Source organism: Callithrix jacchus, chromosome 8 (assembly GCF_049354715.1).
Source record: "Callithrix jacchus isolate 240 chromosome 8, calJac240_pri, whole genome shotgun sequence".
Taxonomy (NCBI): domain Eukaryota; kingdom Metazoa; phylum Chordata; class Mammalia; order Primates; family Cebidae; genus Callithrix; species Callithrix jacchus.
In genome coordinates this window covers 46,394,550-46,419,142 of record NC_133509.1, presented here as the reverse complement: position 1 = coordinate 46,419,142, position 24,593 = coordinate 46,394,550, and the positions used below count along the sequence as shown (strand labels likewise).

General features: G+C 37.4%; 1 protein-coding gene across 2 annotated transcripts in view; it reads left to right on the top strand.

Annotated features, from left to right (window-relative positions):
• BUB1B (BUB1 mitotic checkpoint serine/threonine kinase B) overlaps positions 1 to 24,593 on the top strand; it is a 69,504-nt gene that overhangs the window by 28,244 nt on the left and 16,667 nt on the right. For both annotated transcript variants that reach the window (XM_035259856.3, XM_002753599.7), the window contains exons 6-14: positions 175 to 344; positions 1,615 to 1,829; positions 1,998 to 2,089; positions 13,499 to 13,728; positions 16,528 to 16,640; positions 17,378 to 17,493; positions 18,057 to 18,106; positions 19,254 to 19,314; positions 19,430 to 19,535. In XM_035259856.3, the coding sequence (XP_035115747.2) occupies positions 175 to 344; positions 1,615 to 1,829; positions 1,998 to 2,089; positions 13,499 to 13,728; positions 16,528 to 16,640; positions 17,378 to 17,493; positions 18,057 to 18,106; positions 19,254 to 19,314; positions 19,430 to 19,535 (1,153 nt within the window). The remainder of the gene's footprint in view (positions 1 to 174; positions 345 to 1,614; positions 1,830 to 1,997; positions 2,090 to 13,498; positions 13,729 to 16,527; positions 16,641 to 17,377; positions 17,494 to 18,056; positions 18,107 to 19,253; positions 19,315 to 19,429; positions 19,536 to 24,593) is intronic.

The following is a 24,593-nucleotide window of genomic DNA, read 5'->3' as shown; positions in this document are numbered from 1 at the left end:
ACTTTTATGATGTTAAGGTGACTTTCTTTACTTCCAAGAGAATAAACACATTCTTTGGGATATTTTTGTGTTTCTTCCCCTAGCCTGTTGTTTACTTTAACAAATTAGAAATTTTTAGTCTGGTAAAGTAGTGTACACCTCACTAAAAGCTAGTTGTCCATTCTGCTACTTTAGACAATTCCAAGCTCGAGTGTCTCGACAAACTCTTTTGGCACTTGAGAAAGAAGAGGAAGAGGAAGTTTTTGAGTCTTCTGTACCTCAACGAAGCACACTAGCTGAACTAAAGAGCAAAGGGAAAAAGACAGCAAGAGCTCCAATCATCCGTGTAGGTGGTTCTCTCAAGGGTAAGTTTCTTAAACATTACTTTGGAAAACTCTTGGTTTCTAGCGGTAGGCAAATTATGTAAGAAGATAGTACATACATATACCTGTGGACACTGTTCTAGTTTGCTGAGTACTGAGTACACAAAAAAGTCAGTCAAAGGAGAGCCAATATTATAGTGTACAGTAAAATCAAAATGCATCAGTAATTTTGTGTCTTAAGAAAGACCTAATATTGAGGAAGCATCAAGATTTTGAGTTTGGATTGTTAGTTGAAAGAAGATATTTAGTAGCATAGCAGGTGATATCAAAGTGAAGCTTACATATACCAAAGCCTCAGAGAATGATATTAACATGGTTAAGAACCCTGCCTTCAGCCCTTTGGGACCAGAAATTAGACACTCTGTATACCCAAAGCTAACAATAATTTTTTTTTTTTAATTAACATTGACTTTTTTTTTTTAAGAGATAGGTTCTTGCTCTGTTGCCTGGACTAAAATGTGGTGGTGCAATCATAGCTTACTGTAACTTCGAACTCCCGGCTCAAGCAGTCTTCTTGCCTCAGCCTCCCAAGTAGCTAGGATTATAGGTGTGAGCCAATGTGCCTGGCCAACACTGACTATTTTTTAAAGCAGTTTTAGGTACACAGCAAAATTGAGCAGAAGGTACAGAGAATAATAAGCTTTTGCTTACTAAATGTGTAGCAGTTAGACATGTAAACCAGACTGGTTTTTTAAATCTTTCTTTCCTGGTATCAATTTATCAATAATCAGAATGGTGCTTGGTGATTCTAGAATTAGGATATAGGGAGTATATGGTCCCAAAGGCTATTTCATCCAGTTCGTGATGAAGCTTGGTTAATAACCAGCCCCACAACAGAGAAAACTCCTAATAAATGAGTTAATTTTGTATTCTCTAGTTCCAGTATATCTCTGCTGATTTCCACTGAGAGAAAATTTAAAACTGAAGAATAAAACTTAGGTTTGTTTCAGATAAAACTAGATGATGTTATAATGATGACTGAAGGAAGATATAGAACGTCTTTTTTGGAAATCTATGAATAAAAGATGGATGATTAAAGGAGGGAAAAGAAGGGAGAAGTAACAAAGAATGGATAAAATTGTTCTATTTTCGATTAATTACGTTTTTTTAAGATTATTTTTAAAATGTCTTTTTTTTTTCCTATTGTTGTGGAAATATTCTCCTTGAGTTGGGGAAGAATAGGTATACTTTATCTGGCATCTAAGTTGATAATGAAATGTTTTACATGAGGTTTTAATATTTTTGCTTTTAGCTCTAAGCCAGAACAGAGGACTCCAAAATCCATTTCCTCAACAGATGCAAAGTAATAGTAGAATTACTGTTTTTGATGAAAACACTGATGAGACTTCTAGAGAAGAGTTGTCTAAGCCTACAGTCCAGCCATGGACAGCACCCCCCGTGCCCAGGGCCAAAGAAAATGAGCTACAAGCAGGCCCCTGGAACACAGGCAGGCCCTTGGAACACAGGGTAAGAACTCTTAGATTCAATGTTTTGCCAACACAACAGAGACTTCACATTTAGAGTAGAGGAGTATTTTTACCATCTCTTTGAATTCTTCTTAAATAATTAGGCATGGTCTATATATGCTGTCTCAGAACATAGAACTGTGGTAATTTTAGTTTTCTTAATCTCCAGCCTCGTGGCAATACAGCTTCGCTGATAGCTGTACCTACTATGCTTCCCAGTTTTACTCCATATGTGGAAGAGACTGCACAACAGCCAGTAATGTGAGTGTGGTTTTTGGATATTTTGATGTGGGAATTATTAAGGGTGGGCAGAGGCACCTTTCCTAGATCCCAAAGGCATTTTCTTCTTTGTGAAGATGAAAGTAACTAGGCCAGGCACAGTAGCTCACACCTATAATCCCAGCACTTTGGAAAGGTAAGGCAGGAGGATCCCTTGAGCCTAGGTGTTCAGGACCAGCCTGAGCAACCTAGCGAGACCCTGTCTCTATTTATTTAAAAAAAAGGAACCAGACAACTTTTGTATATCTTTTATGTTTGTATTCCTTTGAGTATGTTAGGATTAAAGGTCCATTTGTTAATATTTTTATTAAGGAATTAACTTATTAATTAGGTTTATATTTTCATTACTGAACATTGCTTTAGGAAAATTAATGGTAGCTATTGTGGAAGATAGAGTGAACATAGATAAATAAGTTATTGGAATAATTCAGGCAAAGATATTAAGGGGGGTATTTGGGCAGGTCAGTGGTAATGGAAGGAGAAGGGAAGGTGGATGGGAGAGGCTTCAGTGGTAAAGTTAGAAGACTTATCTGATGGGATCATGGGGATGTAGGAAAGATAATGTGATTTAAGTGAGACATTCTCCTTTTGTCATTGATAGTAATGAGAAATTATGATAGTTTTCCCTCTTACGCTGCTTTTTTCTTCTGGACATCTTTTTCCCATTTCTTTGTAATCCTTAGCATTTCTGTTTTTAAGAAACAGTAGCTGGTGGTTAAATAAACAAGCCAGTTTGAGATTTAGTCTAATGCTTAACATTGCATAGTTCTAATACTAGGTTGAATTCTGTCCCAGTGCAAGAGTTACCTCATAACTAATTTATAACTCCCACTACATGCTAGGAAAGCAAAAATAATAATTAAGATTTTGAGCAAAAATTCTGCCTAATTGCCCAAGACAAGAGGAAGGCTATTCTGTTTTGTTTTTGTGTTTTTGAGACAGAGTCTTGCTCTGTTGACAACAAGCTGGAGTGCAGTGGCACCATCTTGGCTCTCTGCAACCTTGACCTCCTGGTTCAACAGGCATGGCAGCTCACGCGTACCATCCCAGCACTTTGGGAAGCCAAGAGTTCAAGACCAGCCTTGGCAACATAGCAAAAACGTGTCCCGACAAAACAATTTTTTAAATTAGCTGGACATGGTGGCAGGTGCTTGTAGTCATAACTACTCAAGTGGCTGAAGCAGGAGGATCACTTGAGCACAGGAGTTTGGAGCTGCAGTGAGCTATGTCCATGCCACACAGCACTTCAGCCTAGGCAACAGGGCAAGACCTTATTTTAAAAATAAATCAATAAATAAATCATAATAATAAAGAAAAATCAGCCTGGCATGGTGGCTCATGCCTGTAATTTCAGCACTTTGGAGGCTGAGGTGCAAGAATTACTTGAGCCTAGGAATTCAAGACTAGCATGTGCAACACAGGGAGACCCTATCTCCACAAAAAATTTAAAATTTAGCCAAGTGTGGTGGCTTGCACCTGTGGTCTCAGCTATTTAGGAGACTAAGATCACTTGAGCCCAGGAGTTTGTGGCTACAGTGAGCCATGACTGCATTGCTGCACTCCAGCTTGGGTACAGAGTGAGACCTTGTCTCAAAATAAATAAAATAAAAAAGAAAATCCTATGAGCCTTTATAGAAACCAACAACATACATTTATAGAAATCTGGTTTTTCAAATGATTCAAGTCATTTTGTAGAAATATGACATGTTAAAATTAATGTGGTATAGGAAATATACTTTTGTTGTTGTTATGGGTTTACAGTGCACATCTGATCATATCATTTCCCTGATTGAAAAGAATCCCTTGTTATCTCCCCATAACCTTTGGGATGAAATTCAAATTCCACATTTATTATAAGACCCTTCGTGATTTTGGCTCTACCAATGTCTCCCATTTTCCCCTCCTACTTGTGGTCACACTAGACTATACGTTACTGAACTTGTCTAGACTAGCCTCTTTGCTACCCTTCCTCCATCTGACTAATTCTTACCCTTCTTCCTCCATCTGACTAATTCTTACCCTTCCTTTAGGATTCTGCTCAGATGTTATCCCTTACAGGAAACCTTTTGTGAAGCATTTCTGTCATCCGTTGTCCATCCACACCATGCCCCCACTTTCTGCCTTAACTTTACTACATGCCCTGTGTCACTGTGTTTACCTTCTGTCATAGCCTTTCTTGTTTCTGGAGTGTAAGCTTTTACTAGAGTGTGAGCTTCTTTTCGTCAGGGACTATGTCTTCTAACTCTTTATTCTAGTATCTGGCATGGAATAGGCATTAAATCAATGTTTATTGATTGAACAGTTACGTGTATAGAGTTAGAAAATTAAGTACTTTTGGAAATATATCTTGTATAATTCAATTGTAGAGATCATTTAAATAGTAAGAATTAGTTGGATACGAAGATGTGTTTTAATTTCCTTATTACTTTTTAAATCACCTTTTATTTTGCAGTAATAGAAAAGGTGCAAAGATAATACAGAAAGTTTCTGTATACCCTTTACCCAGTTTCCCCTAATATTAACATTTTACATAGCCATAGTTAAAACTGAGAAATTGACCTGGGTGTAATAGTATTAGCTAAACTAATAGCTAATAGTTTTTCCACTTAAATTTATTTTTTCTATTTCTGATGTCAGCCAACAATATCATATGGCATTTAGTAAGCTCAATTTTCATTGCCCTTAATTCCTGAAATTTTTAAATATAAATTTAAAAAGTAACCCAATATATTCCAATCCAAATTGAAATCTTGCTTCATCTAAAAAGGTTTCTCCTGAGCTTTAAAATTAATATAATGTCAATTCATTCTGTATAGCTATTTCTGTTTAGGAAATATAAAGTGCTTCCAAGGAAATGTTATCAAACAGAAAACTATTGTGAGGTTGTTGTTAGTGGTTTTTTTTTTTTTGTACTATTAATGAAGTAGCTACAACAGGTTTTCTAACTGCAAAATTATGTAACCAGTTTCTCAGTCATAGGTATTTAGTAGCAGATCCAGGTCTAGAACCCAAGTTTTCTGACTATCAGTTCTTTTGAACTGATATGTCTTTTTGTAATATGCTATCTCTCCTACATAAAGGTTCTAATCTTTTAATCTTGTGGACAGACTGTGTTGTGTAAGTAACAGTCACTGAAAACAAACTGCAAGATATGACTATAAAACAATGAACAGGTCTTGTTTGAACTAATGACTTCATTTTAGCTTTTTAATGGTCTTTTTCCCCCTTCTTTTCCATTTTCCCTAGTCTCTATTCCTCTATACTTTTGGTTTCCAGCCTTACCTGTATATTTAGAGTTACTTGGAAAGCTTGGGCTTTTTTGCTTTGTAAGGAAAGCCTGTTTTTAAAACTTTTTTTTTTAAACAAACAAACCCCAACTCATTGAAATATAATTCCATGGCTTTTAATATGTTCACAGAGATATGCAACCCTTATCACAGTCAATTTTAGAGCATTTTCATCACTCCAAAAAGAACCTTGTACCAATACCAGTAAGACTCCATTCCCCACCATGACACTAATCCCCACCCTAGCAATCGTTTTTTGCCTCTATAGATAATTTGCTAATTCTAGACATCTCATGTAAATATGATCATATACTATATGATCTTTGTTTGTTGTTGTTGGTTTTTTTGTTTGTTTGTTTTGTTTTGTTTTGAGGCAGAGTCTCACTCTGTCACCCAGGCTGGAGTGCACTGGTGCAGTCTCTGCTCACTGCAACCTTCACCTCCTGGGTTCAAGCAGTTATCTTGTTTCAGCCTCCCAAGTAGCTGGAACTACAGTCATGTACCACCACTCCCAGCTAACTTCTGTATTTTCAGTAGAAACAGGCTTTCGCCATGTTGGCCAGACTGGTCTCAAACTCCTGACCTCAAGTGATCTGCCCACCTCAGCTTCCAAGACTGCTGGAATTATAGGCGTGAGTCACTGCGCCTGGGTAGTATATGGTCTTTTCTAACTGGTTTCTTTCACTAAGGGTAATGTTTTCAAGGTTCATCCATGTCGTGATACGTATCAGTACTTCATTCTTTTTATTGCCAAGTAATATTCCATTGTGTGGATAACACAACATTTTATTTAACCGTTCATCAGTTGATAGAAATTTTAGTTGTTTTCATTTTTTGGCTATTATGAATAATGATGCTGTGAATACTGTGTATACATTTTTATGTGAACATGTGTTTTCATTTTTCTTGGGCATATACCTAGGAGAGGAATTGCTGGATCATGTGATAACTCCATGTTTAATATTTTAAGGAACTGTCAAATTGTTTTCCAAGGATCTGCACCATTTTCCATTCCCATAATAATGTATGAGTACCGCAATTCCTTCCCAACACTTGTTATTGTGCCTTTTTGGTTATTGTCATTCTAACAGATGTGAAGTGATATCTTTCTGGTTTTGATTGCATTTTCCTGATGACTAATGATGTTAAGCCTATTTTCATAGGTTTATTGGTCTTCTGTATATCTTCTTTGGAGAAATGTCTGTTTAAATCCTTCACCTATTTTTCCTTTGGGTTACGGTAGTTTCCCCTTATCTGTAGGGCATATGTTCCAAGACCTCTAGTGAAGGTTCAAAACTTGATGGTACCAAACCCTTTATATAGTATGTTTTATTTTATAGATGTACTGTGGTCATAAGTTTCACAGTTTGAGGTGTGACAGCAAAACTAAGTTTGTTTTTTCTTCTTCACAATTTCACAGATAGTAGATTCATTCTTACTGTAAATCTTATCAACTTCAGCATATATATATATATATATTTTTTTTTAAATGAAAGTTGAGGCTGGGTGTGGTGGCTTATGCGTGTAATCTCAGCACTTTGGCTTTGGGAGGCTAGGACAAGAGGATTGCTTGAGGCCAGGAGTTTAAGACCAGCATGAGCAACATAGTAAGACCCCATCTCTACTAAAAATAAAAATAAACTGGCTGGGCATAGTGGCAAATGCCTGTGGGGTTTCAGTTACTATGGAGGCTGAGGCGGGAGTATTGTTTGTGCCCAGGAGTCCACAGCTGCAGTGAGCCAGGGTCACGCCACTGTCCTCCAGCCTGGGGAACAGATCCAGATCTGTCTCTAAAACTAAAACAAAATAATCAAATAAAAGATAAAAACTTTCACCTTTGGCATATCCAAATCACCAGCATCACTACTCTTGTGCTTTGGGCCATTATTAAGTATAACAAGGGTTACTTAAACATAAGAACTGCAGTGCTGGGACAGCTGATCTTATAAGAGTCAGCTACTTAGTGACTAATATGTGGATGGCGAACAAAATGGGAATATATGGGATTTCATCAGGATAGAATGGCTTTTAATTTTTTTTTTTACATTGAGTCTCTGTTGCCCAAGCTGGAATGCAGTGGTACCATCATGGCCCATTCCAACTTCAGCCTCCCAGGTTAAACCAATTGTTGTGCCTCAGCCTCCCAAGTAGCTGGGATTTGAGGCGTGTGTCACCACTCCCAGCTAATTTTTGTGTTTTTAGTAGAGATGGGGTTTTGCCATATTGTTCACACTGGTCTGGAACTCTTGGGCTCAAGTCATCCACTTGACTCATCATCTCAAAGTGCTGGGATTATATGTGTGAGCCACTGCAGCTGGCCAGAATGACTTGGAATTTAAAACTGATGGAATTATTTTTGGAATTTTTCACTTAATATTTTTGGACCACCATTGACCATAGGTAACTGAAACTGCTCAAAGTGAAACCATGAGTAAGGGGAAACTACTCTATTTGGTTTTTTATTGTTGAATTGTAGGAGTTCTTTATGTATTCTAGAGACAAGTTCTTATCAGATAAATGATTTGCAAATATTTTCTCCCATTCTGGGTTGTCTTTTCATTTTCTCAGTGATCTCTTTCGAAGACCAAAAGTTATTTAAAATTTTGATGAAATGTAATATATCTGTTTTTTAAAATTTGTCCCTGTGCTTTTGGTGTTAGATCTAAGAAGGCTCTGACTAATCCAATGTCACGAAAACGTACTTCTATACGTTTTCTTCTAGGAACTTTATAGTTTTAGCCCTTATATTTAGGTCTATGATCCATTCTTAGCTAATTTTTGTATAAGGAAGGAATCCAAATTCGTTTTTCTGCATGTGGATATCCAGTGGTCCCAAAGACTACTTTTTTGCCATTGAATGGTCTTGGCACTCTTGTTGAAATATCAGTTGACCAAAATGTGTGAATTTATTTCTAGACTCTTAATTCTATTCCATTGATGTGTTGGTCTGTCCTTATGTCAATACCGTACAACCTTTTTTTTACCCCCTACACAATCTTGATTCTTGCAGATTTGTAGTAATTTTTGAAGTTGGGAAGTATGAATCCAACTTTCTTCCTCTTTTTAAAGATTGTTTGACTATTTCTGATTCCCTTATAATTTCATATAAATTTTAAGATTATCCTGTCAGTTTCTGCAGAAAAGCCAGCTGAAGGTTTGATAGGGATTCTGTTGAATCTGTAGCTTCATTTAAGGACTCCTAAAAATATTAAGTCTTCTGGTCCATGAACATGGAATGTCTTTTCATTTATGTATATCTTTAAATTCTTTCAATGTTTTGTAGGTTTCAGAATACAAGTTTTGCCCTTTTTTTTTTTAAATAGACTTTATTTTTTAGGGCAGTGATAGGTTTTCAGAAAAATGGAGTAGAAAGTATGAAGAGTTCTTACATACTCCCTCCCCACCCCTCAACGCTATGGACAGTTTTTTCTACTAACATCATGTATGAGTGTGGTACATTTGATGAAGCAATATTGATACATTATTATTGATTAAAATTCTTTGTTTACATTAGGATTCACTTTAATGTGTTTTATAGTTCTGTAGGTTTTAAAAAGTGTATAATGTTATATATCCATCATTATGGTGTCATATAGAATAGTTTCACTGTCCCAAAAATCCCCTGTGCTTCGTTTGTGTCTTTCTCTCTCTCTCTTTCTCCGCCAGCGCCCCCGCCACCAAAATCCCTGGGAACCATTGATCTCTTGATTGTCTTTATAGTTCTACTCTTTCTAGAAAGTCATATAGTTGGAATTATAGTATAGGTAGCCTTTTCAGACTGGCTCCTTCCACTTAACGGTAAGGTTCTCTTCTTCTGGCACAGTACCTCATTTATTTATGGTTCTGAATGATATTTCATTGTATATGTGTGCCATGATTTGTTCATTCATCCACAGGAGGTCATTTTGGTGACTTCCAAGTTTTAGCAATTATGAATAAGGTTACTGTAGACATTCATGTGCAGGGTTTTTTGTTTGTTTTAAATAGAGAGTCTCATTCTTTCGTTCATGCTGGAGTGCAGTGGCACGATCCTGGCTCACTGCAGCCCTGACTCCTGGACTCAAGCAATACTCCCACCTCATCCTCCATAGTAGCTGGGACTACAGGTGCATGCAACCATGGCTGGATAATTTTTTGTTGTTGTTGTTGTAAAGACCAGGTTTCACTGTGTTGCCCATCCTGGTCTGGAACTCCTGGGATCAAGTGATCCTCCTGCCTTAGCCTCCCAAAGTGCAGGGATTACAGGTGAGCTACCACGCCCAACCAGGCTTCTATGAAGACATAAGTTTTCAACTAATTTGGCTAGATTGTATAATGAGACTAATTTTAGCTTTGTGGGAAAGTGCCAAATTATCTTTCAAAGTAGCTGTACTGCTTTGCATTCCTACCACCAGTGAATGAGAGCTTCTGTTGTTCCACATCCTTGGCAGCATTCAGAGTTGTCAATATTTTAGATTTTAACCATTCTATAGTTGGGCAGCAGTATCTTAATTGTTTTAATTTGCAGTTCCTTAATGACATATGGGAAGCATCTTTTCATATGCTTATTACCATCTATATATCTTTTTTTTTTCCCCCCCTTAGAGACAGTGTCTCACTCTGTTGCCTAGGCTGGGCTCAAACAGCTCTCCTGCCTTATTCTCCCTGGTAGCTGTAACTACAGGTGCATGCCACCGTGTCTGGCTAATTTTTTTTTTTTTTTTTTTAAAGACAGGGTCTCACTATATTGCCCAGGGTGGTCTTGTAACTCCTGGGCTCAAGTGATCCCCCTGCCTCAGCCTCCCCAAGTGCTGAAATTACAGGCCACTGTGCCCAACCTCAATCTATGTCTTTGCTCACTTTCTTATTTTAAATTTATTGTGAATTATTTTACTATTTTTGAAGCTCTGGTAAATAGAATTATTTTCTTAATTTCATTTTCTTTTTTCACTTCTTTGACATGCTGCTTTGAGATGAGATTAATTTTATTTTCAGATTGTTCATTGCAAATGGATAAAATACATTGATTTTGTATAGTGATCTTGGATTCTTTGACTTTGACGAACTCATTTGTTATCTAAGGCCTATCTTCTGCAAAAAGCGATAGTTTTGCTTCTTCCTTTCCCATCTGGACTCCTTTTATTTGTTTCTCTTGCCTAATTGCTTTGGCTAGAACTTCTAGTACAGTGTTTAATAGAAGTGACAAGAATGGATATCCTTGTCTAGTTCCTAATCTTAGGGGGATAGCATCTAGCCTTTCACCATGGAGTATGATGTTAGTATGAGTTTTTCATAGAAGTCCTATAGCAAGTTGAGCAAGTTGGGGAAACTTTTAAGCATGTAAATGCTTGGACCCTACCATTACAGTTTCTGATTCACTGAGTCTGGGAAGAACCAGTACCTTTACTTGTACAAAGGTATATAAGGAAATAAAAGGTATAAGGCCGGGCCTTGTGGTTCACGCTTGCAATCCCGGCAACCTGGGAGGCCAAGACGGGCGGCGGATCACCTGCGGTCAGTAGTTCAAGACCAGCCTGACCAACATGGTGAAAACCTGTCTTTATAAAAATAAAAAAAAAATTTTTTTAAAAAGAAAAGAAAAAGTATATAAGATATTCTGATCCACAGGGTTGAAAATACCTGCTGTATCATGGTTGAAGTATCTTATACTTCATTCTTTTAAAATCTGTGCTACCACTCTCACTCTTCTCCCTCAACTGAGCACCTTGGACTTAATATTATCAGGTTTCTAATGCTAAGCTAATTCTTTCAGACACCAAACCATGAAAAAATGGGTTGTATTGCATAGGTTAATTTCCTTTTATATACTGGGTACAATTAGGATATGGTATTAAGATTTATTTTCACCTATTAGTAATGTAAATTACTTGATGATCCCACTTATGGCTAATTTTCTTCCTTCTAGCAGAGGTGGTACTCAGAGCATAATATGATTTTCCTTTTTTAAAAATTTCAATAGGTTTTTTGGGAACAGGTGGTGTTTGGTTGCATGAATAAGTTATTTGGTGTTGATTTTGGTGCACCCATCACCCGAGCAGTTTACATTGTATGCAATGTGTAGTCTTTTAGCCCTCATTCCCCCCACCCTTTCCCCCAAGTCCTCCAAGTCCATTGTATCATTTTTATGCCTTTTTGTCCTTAGCGCTTAGCTCCCACTTACGAGTGTGAATATACAATGTTTGGTTTTCCATTCCTCAGTTACGTCACTTAGAATAATGCTCTCCAGGCCAGGAGTGGTGGCTCACACCTGTAATCCCAGCACTTTGGGAGGCTGAGGCGGGTGGATGGATCACCTGAGGTTGGGAGTTCCAGACCAGCCTGAACAACATGGAGATACCCCAGCTCTATTAAAAATACAAAATTAGCCAGGCATGGTGGCACATGCCTCTAATCCCAGCTATTCAGGAGGCTGAGGCAGGAGAATCACTTGAACCCGGGAGGCAGAAGCTGTGGTGAGCTGATAGTGTACCATTGCTCTCCAGCCTGAGCAACAAGAGCTAAACTCCATCTCAAAAAAAATAATAATAATAATAATAATAATGGTCTCCAATTCCATCTAGGTTGCGTTAAATGCCATTATTTTGTTCCTTTTTGTGGTGAGTAGTATTCCGTGGTAGATAATATATCACATTTTCTTTACCCACACATTGATTAATGGGCACTTGGGCTGGTTCCATATTTTTGCAGTTGTGAATTGTGCTGCTACAAACATGTGTGTGCAAGTACCTTTTTCATATAATGACTTCTTTTCCTCTGGCTAGATACCCAGGATTGGGATTGCTGGATCAAATGGTGGATCTACTTTTAGTTCCTTAAGGATTCTCCACACTGTTTTCCACAGTGGCTGTACAAGTTTACATTCCCCCCAACAGTGTAAAAGTGTTTCTGTTTCACCATATTCACACCAACATCTGTTTTTTGGTTTTTTTATTATGGCCATTCTTACTGGAGTAGGAGGGAATCACATTGTGGTTTTGATTTGTATTTCCCTGATAATTAGTGATGTTGAACATTTTTTCATATACTTGTTGGCCATTTGTATATCTTCTTATAAGAATTGTCTATTTATGTCCTTAGCCCACTTTTTGATGGGGTTGTTTTTTACTTGCCGATTGAGTTCCTTGTAGATTCTAGGTATTAGTCCTTTGTTGGATGCATAGATTGCGAAGATTTTCTCCCACTCTGTGGGCTGTCTGTTTACTCTTCTGATTATTTCTTGCTGTGCAAAAGCTTTTTAGTTTAGTTTAGTCCCATCTAATAATCTTTGTTTTTGTTGCGTTTGTTTTTGGGTTCTTGGTTATGAAGTCTTTGCCTAAACCAATGTCTAGAAGGGTTTTTCCAATGTTATCTTCTAGAATTTTTATGGTTTCAGGTCCTAGATTTAAGTCTTTGATTCACCTTGAGTTGATTTTTTTTTTTTGAAATGGAGTTTCGCTCTTGTTACCCAGGCTGGAGTGCAGTGGCACGATCTCGGCTCACCGCAACCTCTGCCTCCTGGGTTCAAGCAATTCTCCCGCCTCAGCCTCTTGAGTAGCTGGGATTACAGGCATGCACCACCATGCCCAGCTAATTTTTTGTATTTTTAGTAGAGACTGGGTTTCACCATGTTGACCAGGATGGTCTCGATCTCTTGACCTTGTGATCCACCCGCCTGGGCCTCCCAAAGTGCTGGGATTACAGGCTTGAGCCACTGCGCCCGGCCGAGTTGATTTTTGTATAAGGCGAGAGAGGGGGATCCAGTTTTATTCTTCTACATGTGGTTAGCCAATTATCCCAGCAGCATTTGTTGAATAGGGTATCTTTCCCCACTGTATGTGTATGTTTTTGTTTGCATTGTCAAAGATCAGTTGACTGTAAGTATTTGGCTTTATTTCTGGGTTCTCTATTCTGTTCTATTGGTCTATATGCCTGTTTTTATACCAGTATCAAGCTGTTTTGGTGACTATGGCCTTAGAGTATAGTTTGAGGTCAGGTAATGTAATGCCTCCCGATTTGCAGAACATAATTACTGATAGCCCTTGTAAATTATTTTTAGCTTCTTTTATTACTCTTACTGATTTTTAAATTTTGACTTGTATAAATAATAGTAATTTTGCTTCTTTAGGACACCATGTAAAATTGAACCTAGTATAAACCACGTCCTAAGCACAAGAAAGCCTGGAAAGGAAGAAGGAGATCCTCTGCAAAGGGTTCAGAGCCATCAGCAAGCATCTGAGGAGAAGAAAGAGAAAATGATGTATTGTAAGGAGAAGATTTATGCAGGAGTAGGGGAATTCTCCTTTGAAGAAATCCGGGCTGAAGTTTTCCGGAAGAAATTAAAAGAGAAAAGGGAAGGTATGTGTAATTCAAGTTTGTGGAAAAGACTTAACCTAGTTGTGGGAAAATTGAGCTGATCTATTAAGTCTAAGGAAAACTAACCTTATAGTTTGCACCTTTATATGATATGTCTATGGTTGTACAGTTTCTTTTTGTGTATCAGTCTAACTCCTATTGCTGCCTTCTATGAAAATTCCTTGGGGTGTGGGGGCACTGAGTATGTTTAGAAGTAAAGGAAGAAGTTCTGAACAACTTAGATTCACCAGTACCCTAAGCAGGCAGCTATGATCCCTGACATGTATATATATGCATTCCATGCATCCCCATTAACTACTTTTTCTAATGTTGTTGCTTGAAATATTTCACTTTACCTTTGATACTTTGCCTGAAATTTCTCCAAGGGCTTATTTAGATTAAGATGCTTGGTCACACTGCAATGTTTTAGATCACAGATATTCATAATTGTTACTTGAAGACATTATATTTCTAAATTAAAGGAAAAGGTTTACTAAAAATTGAGCTATGGAGGATTTTTGGGAAATAGAAAGCAGCTCTGATTCTGGATCTTGGAGTACTTGGCGGCAAGAGACAGGGCAGAATGGGCTGGAAAGTAGGGAAGTAAGTCATATGGGGCTTAACACATGAGAAGGTGAAGGAGAATAAAGAAGGGTACAGAAAATGAGGTAAGGGGAGTGTCCACTTCTTCAATTTAGACATTTTTATTAGGATATATAAGATCAAAGTAATGTTTCTTTTATACATGGATATCCAGAATAACCTACTGATATAGCTCAGCTCTCTTAATAGCATGTGGTGTTTGTGGGGTTAGCTAGGAAACTTAACTGTCACTTATACTTTGAGGAGCAATGTTTTCTGAGTTCTAGGTGACAAGCTGGAAGCAAACTTTGGTAAAGCCGACTGTTAGTAAAGTTTGGAATTGCCATCATTGTTACACTAAGTAGTGTCATCCAAGATTGTGAGAAGTGCTCTGGGTTCAAATAATATATTGAAAATGGAACTTGTATGTTTAGGTAGGGAGAGGGATGGTTGCAAAGCAGACAAATAGGCTAGGAGGGTGGCCAAATATGAACTAGAAAAGGAACTAGGTATCGAGATAAAAACTGTTTCCAAAGGGAAAAATCTAGTCTGTACCAGGTATATAGAAGGAAAATGAAAGTCCATTGTAAGGTGGGCACAGTGGCTCATGCCTATAATCCCAGCATTTTGGGAGGCCAAGATGGGTGGATCACTTGAGCCCAGGAGTTTGAGACCAGCCTGGGCAACATGGTGAGTCCCCATCTTTATGAGAAAAAGAAAAAGTACATTTTGTTTTCAGCTAGCCAAAGAAGGACCTATTCTAGATTAGATGGGATTTAAGTAGGCATAAGGAGACATTGACCTCTGATAATTTTTTAATACTCATTTTTATTGTGTTTTTTATTTTAGTTTTTTAAAAATAGAGAGTCGGAGTCTCCCTGTGTTGCCCAGGCTGGTCTCAAACGCCTGGGCTCAAGCTATCCTCCCACCTTGGCCTTTCAAAATGCTGGGATTGTAGGCGTAAACCACCATGCCAGACTTTAATACTCATTTCTGAGCTGGTCTCTGAATCTGTTTCATGAACTTGTATGAATTCCCATCTGTGTAAAAGTTTGTACCCTTATATAAGTCCTCATTTCAATAAATGCGGTTTTTAGTTACTGTCAAAAACTGGCTTCAAAGACTTGATATCTTACTCTCAGGGAAGAATATAAGAGGATGCCACAATCAGGGCCTACACAAAGGTTGTTCTTTCTTTGCATTGGATTTCCAAGTCGTTTTTTCCATCTTCTTTCAAAAACTCTGGCTTCTTTCAGATTTCTGTCCTCTAATTCTTTTTTTTAATCTCCTGAGCCGCCTTAATAGACTCACCTCACACTTTTCAGTCATACCCCATAATTTATTAATTGACTAATAAGCACATGGCTCACTATCAGCACCTCTTTACCCTATCCAGCAAAACCCTGCATGGCCAAGCATAGGGGCATGTGCCTTTAGTCTCAGCTACTTAGGAAGGTGGGGCAGGAGGATTGCTTGAGCCCAGAAGTTTGTGACCAGCTGGGGCAATATTAGCAAGAACTCATGTCCAAAAACAAACAAAACTCCACATGGCTTAGCCTCTGCCTATCTCTCCAACCCCATCTTTTCCTATTCACCCTCTTACTGTGTCATAACCACACTGAACTTCTTTTGGATTCTTAGACATGGTGGTCTTTTCCTGCTTTAGGGCCTTTGTGCCATCTAGTTTGTTGGCTTAGAGCCTTTCTCCAGAATTTTGGCCCCTTATCATTTAGGTTACAGGTTAATAATGTCACTTTATCAGAATGATCTTCCCTGATCACTGGTCTTTAGTAGCCCTCCCTTGACCTCCATCTTCCTACCCAGTCACACATTCTCACATCACATATTTTATTTTTTTTCTAAATGCTGATTTTCTTGTGTGTGTGTTTTCCTAAAATTTGAATGTTAACATCACATAACCAAGGACTTTGTATTATGTACCACTGAAACCTAAGTACTTAGAGTTGTGCTTGGCACACAGTAGGTATTCAGTTTTTTTTTTTCTTTTAGTAGAAACCTGTGTTGTTCAAAGGTATTGTATTTTTTTATTGACTGGATAAATAAAAGAATAGAGGTGTGGACCCCAAGTTGAGGACCTTGTTCCACTTATTTTCATCTGTATTAGTAACATATATGTTGAGGATATGAGTTCCAAAGGCAGTTTTTGTCAGAATGAGTTACTATGAGGAGTAATACCTCAAGCCCCTTTACTGTTTCTAGCCGAGCTATTGACCAGTGCAGAGAAGAGAGCAGAAATGCAGAAACAGATTGAAGAGATGGAGAAGAAGCTAAAAGAAATCCAAACTACTCAGCAAGAAAGAACAAGTGATCAGGTAATTTTTCTTTTTCTTTTTTTTTTGAGATGGAGTCTTGCTCTGTCACCAGGCTGGTGTGCAGTGGCATGATCTCGGCTCACTGCAACCTCTGCCTTTCAGGTTCAAGTGATTCCCCTGCCTCAGCCTCCCAAGTAGCTGGGACTACAGGTGCCCACCACTACACCCAGCTAATTTTTGTACTTTTAGTAGAGACAGGGTTTCACAATGTTAGTCAGGATGGAATTTTTCTTTTTTCAATACACAAAACAAACGTTTATTGAAACGAACTCAAACATTATAAAAATACAGAAGGTTAAAGTCCTCCCAACCCCCATTTAGAGTTTCTGCTAGTTTGTTAGCTGTTAGTAGCAGGAAAATTGAATGGGAAAGTAATTTAACAGGTGACTTAAACTGGAATTTGTGGCATGTGAAATAAGTGGTATAGTCTATTGACTTCTTAGTTATACTCTAAACCGTTATTTGGTTAATTCTGGCTTCAGCTTTTTATTCTAGCTATGCTCCATTAAAATGGGGTTGCCTAAAAAAATTTAGCATACGCCTGGCACTCTTCAGTTGAGTACGATAGTACCGGTTTGTAGTAGGAACATAAATTATTGGAAATGACTTTTGTGGCATAGTCATTTATATGGTTAGTGGATGTCTCGGAGAAGAGTACAGTAAAGCTAATGTTAGGGCTTGAAAACAGCATTTTCTGGATGGGAGGGATATTGATTTTGTTTATTTAATGCAAACAGCAAGAAGAGAAGATGCCTACAAAGGAGACAGCTAAACTGCGAATTGCTTCTGAGTCCCAGGAAATACCAGGAATGACTCTATCCAGTTCTGTTTGTCGAGTAAACTCTTGTGCCAGGTAAGATCACATTGGTGGAAGGGACAATGCATATAGGAGGGCATTTAGAACCAACCTTTGACTCTCGTGTCCTGAAGTCTCTGACTTTTACAGTATTGAGACATGGTTTTGTAAGTCTCTATCATAACATAAGCTTTGGTGCTGATGAGGGAGGACAGAACATTGACTATTTCCCATTGAGGAAACATGTTTCTTATAGAAAGAAATATATATAATATTTCTAAAAAACAAAACCACCCATTTCTACCACTAAGAGATGACTACTGTTAACATTGTTCTGTCTCTCCTTTTGTGTTGTATTTTGTTTTGTTTTATAAAAATGGTAGCTTACCGTTTTGTAATCTGCTTATAGTATTAATGCAACCTGAATCTATTATCAAATATATTTCTGCAACAGTTTTGATAACCAAAGGTGCTATCTTTTTTAAGAGAATTTGGATTGACAGTAATAATTTATCTTAGAGTAAATATTATATTTAATGGAAAGCCTCTTGGACTTTTAAGAATTAAACAGTTCTTTCTGTGAGTATTGAGCACATATTTTAAAACAAGTTTCTTCACAGAGAAACTTCACTTTCGGAGAACATTTGGCAGGAGCAACCTCATTCTGAAGGTGAGTTGTGATTGACAGCCTCGGGAAGAACTTGCTGATAACAAATGGAACTTGCTCATAACAAATGGATTATGTAATAAAGGGTAAATATTTTTAAATTATGATAAAGGGATAGAAAGCAGAGAGGGGGACTAAGATACTAGGATGTCTTTGAATCATGGAATTTAGTATAAGCATATGCTTTAAGAAAAGAAAGACATTTCAAAGAGTATTTTTTAAAACTCCTCAGTGCTTCAAAATATTTGGTTGAATTATAATTTTAAATTTATAATTTAAATATAACTTAAATTTAAATATAACTACCAAATCTTACATTTTAATTACTGAACACTGAGCAGTGAAGACACTGAGGAAAGTGTTTTGTTTTTCAGGGAAAAAAAGTTTAAAGCTATTTTATATTCAAATTGGTTTTCTTTTCTTTGGAACATGTTAAAAGTGGTGAAACATGAATATCCACTTGTAAGTAGTTTTGCAAAAATAAAAATAAAAAACATTAAAATTAAACCTTTATTTCTAACCGACACTTTGTTGGAAATACAAAGTATGGAGGAACGTTGTTAAACAACACGGGGGGATGGAATTGGTAAAATACGGCATTAATGAGGCTAGCAACCCAGTTTGTTCAACAAAAATTTCCCCCCAAATTCTATAGAATAAAAGAGATTGAAGAGGCATTTGAACTGTCACAGTATGCGGATCTTAACTCTGCATTCCGAATTCAAAAAAAAAATTTTTTTTAATTGGTAAAACGTGAAACTTCTGATTGGATATTTGATATTTATAAATTGTTCATTTTATAGGTAGGTATGTTTTGGGATTGGGATTTTTAAATAGCCTCTTTTAGAAATATGTACTGAAATAGTTGCAGATGAAATGACATGTCTGGAATTTGCTTTAAATAATCCTGTTGGGTTGGGTTTGGGCAGTAGTGACTGTGGTAGAGAATCTAAATCAAACAAGATCGTCTATGTTTGGATAATTATTAAAATGTTTAATGATCTTTTATATGTTTGAAGTTTTTTGTGATTAGAAAAAAAACAGATTGCCTTCCTTCTTTCAAACAACACAATATATTAATTTATCTAATTGTCTTGAAAAGTAAAGCATTTACTCCTAGAGTATATATCTGGTCTCTCTCTCTCTCTAGGTCCCAATATATCTTTCTCCATTTTTGATGAGTTTCTTCTTTCAGAAAAGAAGAATAAAAGGTTTGTCTGGTTTTTTAGTTTGTTTGTTTTTTTACTTAATAATTTTCTGTTGTTATAAGTGAGGATAAATTAGGGGTTACTGTTATGAAAAAAACTGAAGTATGTCTTTTTCCAGTCCTCCTGCAGATCCTCCACAGGTTTTAGCTCAACGAAGACCCCTTGCAGTTCTCAAAACCTCAGAAAGCATCACTTCAAATGAAGATGTGTCTCCAGATGTTTGCGTAAGAGGGAGTATCCTTAAGTTAATGTAAACGGGCTAGTGGATTGTTTATTCAAATCCACAAAAGCTTAAGGTTAAAATTGAAACCACTGACTTGAATTAAGCACATGAAAAGATGCTCAGCATTATTACTCACCAGGGAATGCAAATCAAAACCACAGTGAGACGCTACTTTATATCCACTAGGATAGCTATAATAAAAAATTATGGGCAATAACAAGCGTTGACAAAGATGTGGAGAGATTAGAACACACGGTAAGGTGGGAATGTAAAATGGTGTAGCCACTTTGGAAAACAGTTTGGCAGCTCCTCAAAATGTTAAACACAGTTAACCATATGATCCTGCAGTTCTCTGCCTAGGTATATACTCAATATATTGAAAGCACATGTTCACACGAAAAACTTGTACACAAATATTCATAGCTGCATTACTCATGATACTGTAAACAACCCCAAATGTCCATCAACTGATGAATGGATAAACAAAATATTGTGTATCCATACAATGAAATATTATTTGGCAATATAAAGGAATGAAGTACTAATACATGTCATGCCATGGATGAACATTGAAAATGTTATTTCAAGTAAATGAAGCCAGATACAAAGACCACATATTATATGATTTCATTTTCATGAAATATCCACAATAGGCAAAGGTATTATGGATTGAGGTTTTCCAGGGATAGGGTGGTGGAGAGTGACTGCTAATAGGTATAGGGTTTCTTTTTGGAGTGATGAAAGTATTCTGAAGTTAGATAGTGATGATGGTTGTATAACCTTGTTAATATACTAGAAACCACTGAAATATACTTTAAAAGAGTAAATTTTATCGTAATGAATTATATCTCAGTTTTTATAAGTAGGAAAAAAATCACTAACTTGAAAGCATTTTGCACTTATCTAACCAACATAGTAAAGGACATTTGTTCTTTTTTATATAAAATACCTTTTGTGCAATGCAAAAGTTATGTGGGCCAATCACTTCTCTTCAGTAATGTTATATATTAACTGCTGTAGACTAGTGACATAATACTTAGGGTAAAAAGACCCTGTGTAGGACAGGCATAGTGGCTCTTGCCTGTAATCCCAGCACTTTGGGAGGCAGAAGTGGGCAGATCATGAGGTCGAGAGATCGAGACCATCCTGGCCAACATGGTGAAACCCTGTCTCTACTAAAAAATACAAAATTTAGCTGGGCCTGGTGGCATGTGCCTGTAGTCCCAGTTACTCAGAAGGCAGAGGCAGGAGAATCACTTGAACCCGGGAGAGGCTGAGGTTGCATTGAGCTGAGATGCGCCATTGCACTCCAGCTTGGTGACAGACTGAGACTCCGTCCCAAAAAAAAAGAGCCTGTGTAGACATTTAAGTTAAAATAAATAACCTTTATCTTTGGCATTTTATTAAAGTTTTAAGGAATAAGAATCATTCTCTTCAAACCAGCATCTGGAACCTTGTCATGAGACTGAAAAGAATTGAAAATATTTAATCAGAAGACTTTTAAGGGGTGATGTGAGCAGTAGCTTTAGTGACTTAAAGCATTGTTTTCCACATCCCTGGGAATGAATCATTTGGAGGAAGTTTAAAAACACTTATTCTTTTTAGTTTCTTCTCTATTGAGGTATATTTTATATCTAGTAAACCACACAAATACTGTACAGATAGATGAATTTTTACATGTGTGAATATCCATGGAATTTTTTCCCATATCAAGATAATAATAGAATATTTCCGTCAACTCAGAAGAGACTAGGGAGTCTTTTGTGTCTAACAGTGCTTAAGCCCCTTTCCATCTATGTGGCACTGGAATTTCCAGGGAAAAGGTCCAAGCATGTATTTTTGTCTTTTTAAAAATACTCTCCCAGCTAATTCTGATACAGTTAGTCCACTGACTGCTATGAAAAGACAGTGATGTAAAAGAGTAATTAATTACATACTGTGTTCTGGAGTATACCGCCAGAGAACATGATGAACAGGCTAGATTTGGATGCAGTGGTTCTAGATTCAGCTGTTCAAGGATACACTTAATTGTTAAAGGAGTCTAACTTCATCTACCTTTCTTTTTTCTTTTTTTAACAATCTTTTACTTGAATTTTGTTAATAGGTTCCTATCAGAATTTTCATCTCCTAAAAAAATTGTATTTAAAATGTCTAGGCTAATAGGGCCATAAGTAGTATTTGCATAAAATGTAGAGACTATAACATCTATTTTACTTTAATCACTTATAATACATATGTATATATTTTCTTTCTTTCTTTTTCTGACTGGGTCTCTGTCACCTGGGCTAGAGTACAGTGGCATGATGTCCTCTCACTGCTGCCTCTGCCACCTGGGCTCAAGCAATCCTTCCACCTCAGCATCCCAATTAGCTTGGACTATAGGTGTGAGCCACCATGCCTGGCTAATTTTTGTATTTTTTGTAGAGACAGGGTTTCTCCATGTTGCCCAGGCTAGTCTCAGACTCCTGTGCTAAGTGATCTTCCTGCCTCAGCCTGCCTCCCAAAGTGTTGGGATTACAGGTGTGAGCCAATGCACCTGGCCAAATCTTAATGATTTTTTTGTTTGTTTGAGATGGAGTTTCGCTCTTGTTGCCCAGGCTGGAATGAAGTGGCACGATCTCCACTCACTGCAGCCTCCAGCCCCTGGGTTCAAGTGATTCTCCTGCCTCAGCCTCCTGAGTAGCTGGGATTACAGGGGCCTGCCACCACACCCAGCTAATTTTTGTGTTTTTAGTAGATATGGGGTTTTGCCATGTTGGCCATGCTAGTCTCGAGTGCCTGACCTCAGGTAATCCACCAACCTCAGCCTCCCAAAGTGCTGGGATTACAGGCACCCACCACCACACTCAGCTAATCTTTGTGTTTTTAGTAGAGACAGGGTTTCGCCATGTTGGCCAGGCTAGTCTTGAGTGCCTGACCTCAGGTAATCCACTCACCTCAGCGTCTTAAAGTGCCGGGATAGGCATGACCCACCATGCCCAGCCTATAATTTTTTTCCAATTACACTGTGTTTCTTCTAGATGTACCTCCCACCTTTAGTTACTAAGTCAGAAATTAAAAGTATATGTCAAGTTGGTAATGATCTAGAAAATTAATATCTAGTATCCATATGGGTTAAATCAAATAGGTACTGTTTGTATACTACAGGTAAGTGTGAAAAGTGGTATAATCTCTCTGAGGACAGCTAAGTAATTATATATAAAGAACTTTAATGTTTATAACCTTTTGCCCTGATAATTCTTTATTTTTTTTATTTTTTTTATTTTTATTTATTTATTTTTTTGGGGTGGGGAGGAAGGCAGGAAGGAAGGGAATAAGGACGGTAGGGAGGAAGGAAGGGATGAAGGAAGGAAGGAAGGAAGGGAGGAAGCGGGGAGGGAGGGAGGGAGGGAAGGGAAGAAAGGAAATCAAGCAATGAAAGAGACATTGCCGACCTGGATCTAGAGGTTTACAAGTTGATTTCTTTTTTTTTTTTGAGAGAAGGAAAGAAAAAAAAAAAAGTAAAGGAGAGGAAGAAAGAGGGAGAGTAAATGGAAATATTGCTTTATTTTGAAAAAAATTGGGTATTAATAATGGCCAATCAATGTTTCATTTAAACTAATGGGTGGGTGTGATGTGGTATTGACAAGAATGTATATTTTGTGTATTTGAAGTGGAGAGCTCTATAAATATTTATTAAGTTTACTTGTTCTGGATCTGAGTTCAAGTCCTTGATATCCTTATTAATTTTCTGTCTCATTGAATCTAAGTCTCGTATCTGGGTGTTAGGATCGTTAGCTCTTGTTGTTGCATTAATCCTTTTACCACTATATCTTTGTTGCTTTAAAATCTATTTTATCCGATACAAGAATTGCAACTCCTGCTTTTTATTTATTTATTAATTATTTATTTTTGCTCTCCATTTGGTTGGTAAATCTTTCTCCATCCCTTTGTTTTGAGTCTTTGTGTATCCTTGCATGTGAAACAGGTCTGGATGTAACATGCCGTTGGGTTTTGGCTGTGTCTTTTGATTGGGAATTCAGTCAATTTAAATTTAGGGTTACTGCCATTTGATGTTGACTGGCTGTTTTATCCATTTGTTGGTGTAAATTCTTCTTTATGTTGGTGCTCTTTACTTTTTGGTGTATTTTTAGAAAGGCTAATACTGGTTGTTTCTTTCTGTGTGTAATGCTTCTTTCAGAAGCTCTTGTAAAGTAGGCCTGGTGGTAATAAAATCTCTGAGTTCTTGCTTGTTCATAAAAGAGTTTATTTTTCCTTCAGTTGTGAAGCTCAGTTTGGCTGGATATGAAATTCTGGGCTGAAGGTTCTGTTATTTGAGGATGTTGAATATTGGCCCCCACTCTCTTCTGGCCTGTAGAGTTTCTGCCGAGAGATCTGCTGTAAGTCTGATAGGCTTGCCTTTGTGGGTAATCTGACCTTTCTCTCTGGCTGCCCTTAGTATCCTCTACTTCGTTTCAACCCTGGTGAATCTAACGATTATGTGCCTTGGGGTTGCTCTTCTTGAGGAATATCTTTGTGGTGTTCTCTGTATTACCTGGGGTTGAATGTTGACCTGCTTTGCAAGTTTAGGAAAATTTTCCTGAATAATATCCTGAAGGGTATTTTCCAGCTTGGATTCATTCTCTCCGTCACATTCAGGTATACCTATCAAACGTAAATTTGGTCTTTTCACATAGTCCCACATTTCTTGGAGACTTTGCTCATTCCTCTTTATTCTTTTTTCTCTAATCTTTTCTTCACGTTTTATTTCATTAAGTTGGACTTTGACCTCTGATATCCCTTCTTCTGCTTGAACAATTCGAGTGTTTAAACCTGTGCATACTTCTCGGAGTTCCTGTATTGTATTCTTCAGTTCCATTAATTCACTCATACTCCTCTCTAAGTTGTCTATTCTCAATAGGATTTCATCAAACCTTTTTTCAAAGTTCCTAGTTTCTTTACGTTGGGCTACAACATGTTCTTTTAACTCACCAAAGTTTGTTATTATCCATTCCTTGAAGAGTGATTCTGTCATCAGGAGGCGCTCGTTCTCCATCAAGCCTTGTTCCATTGTTGATGT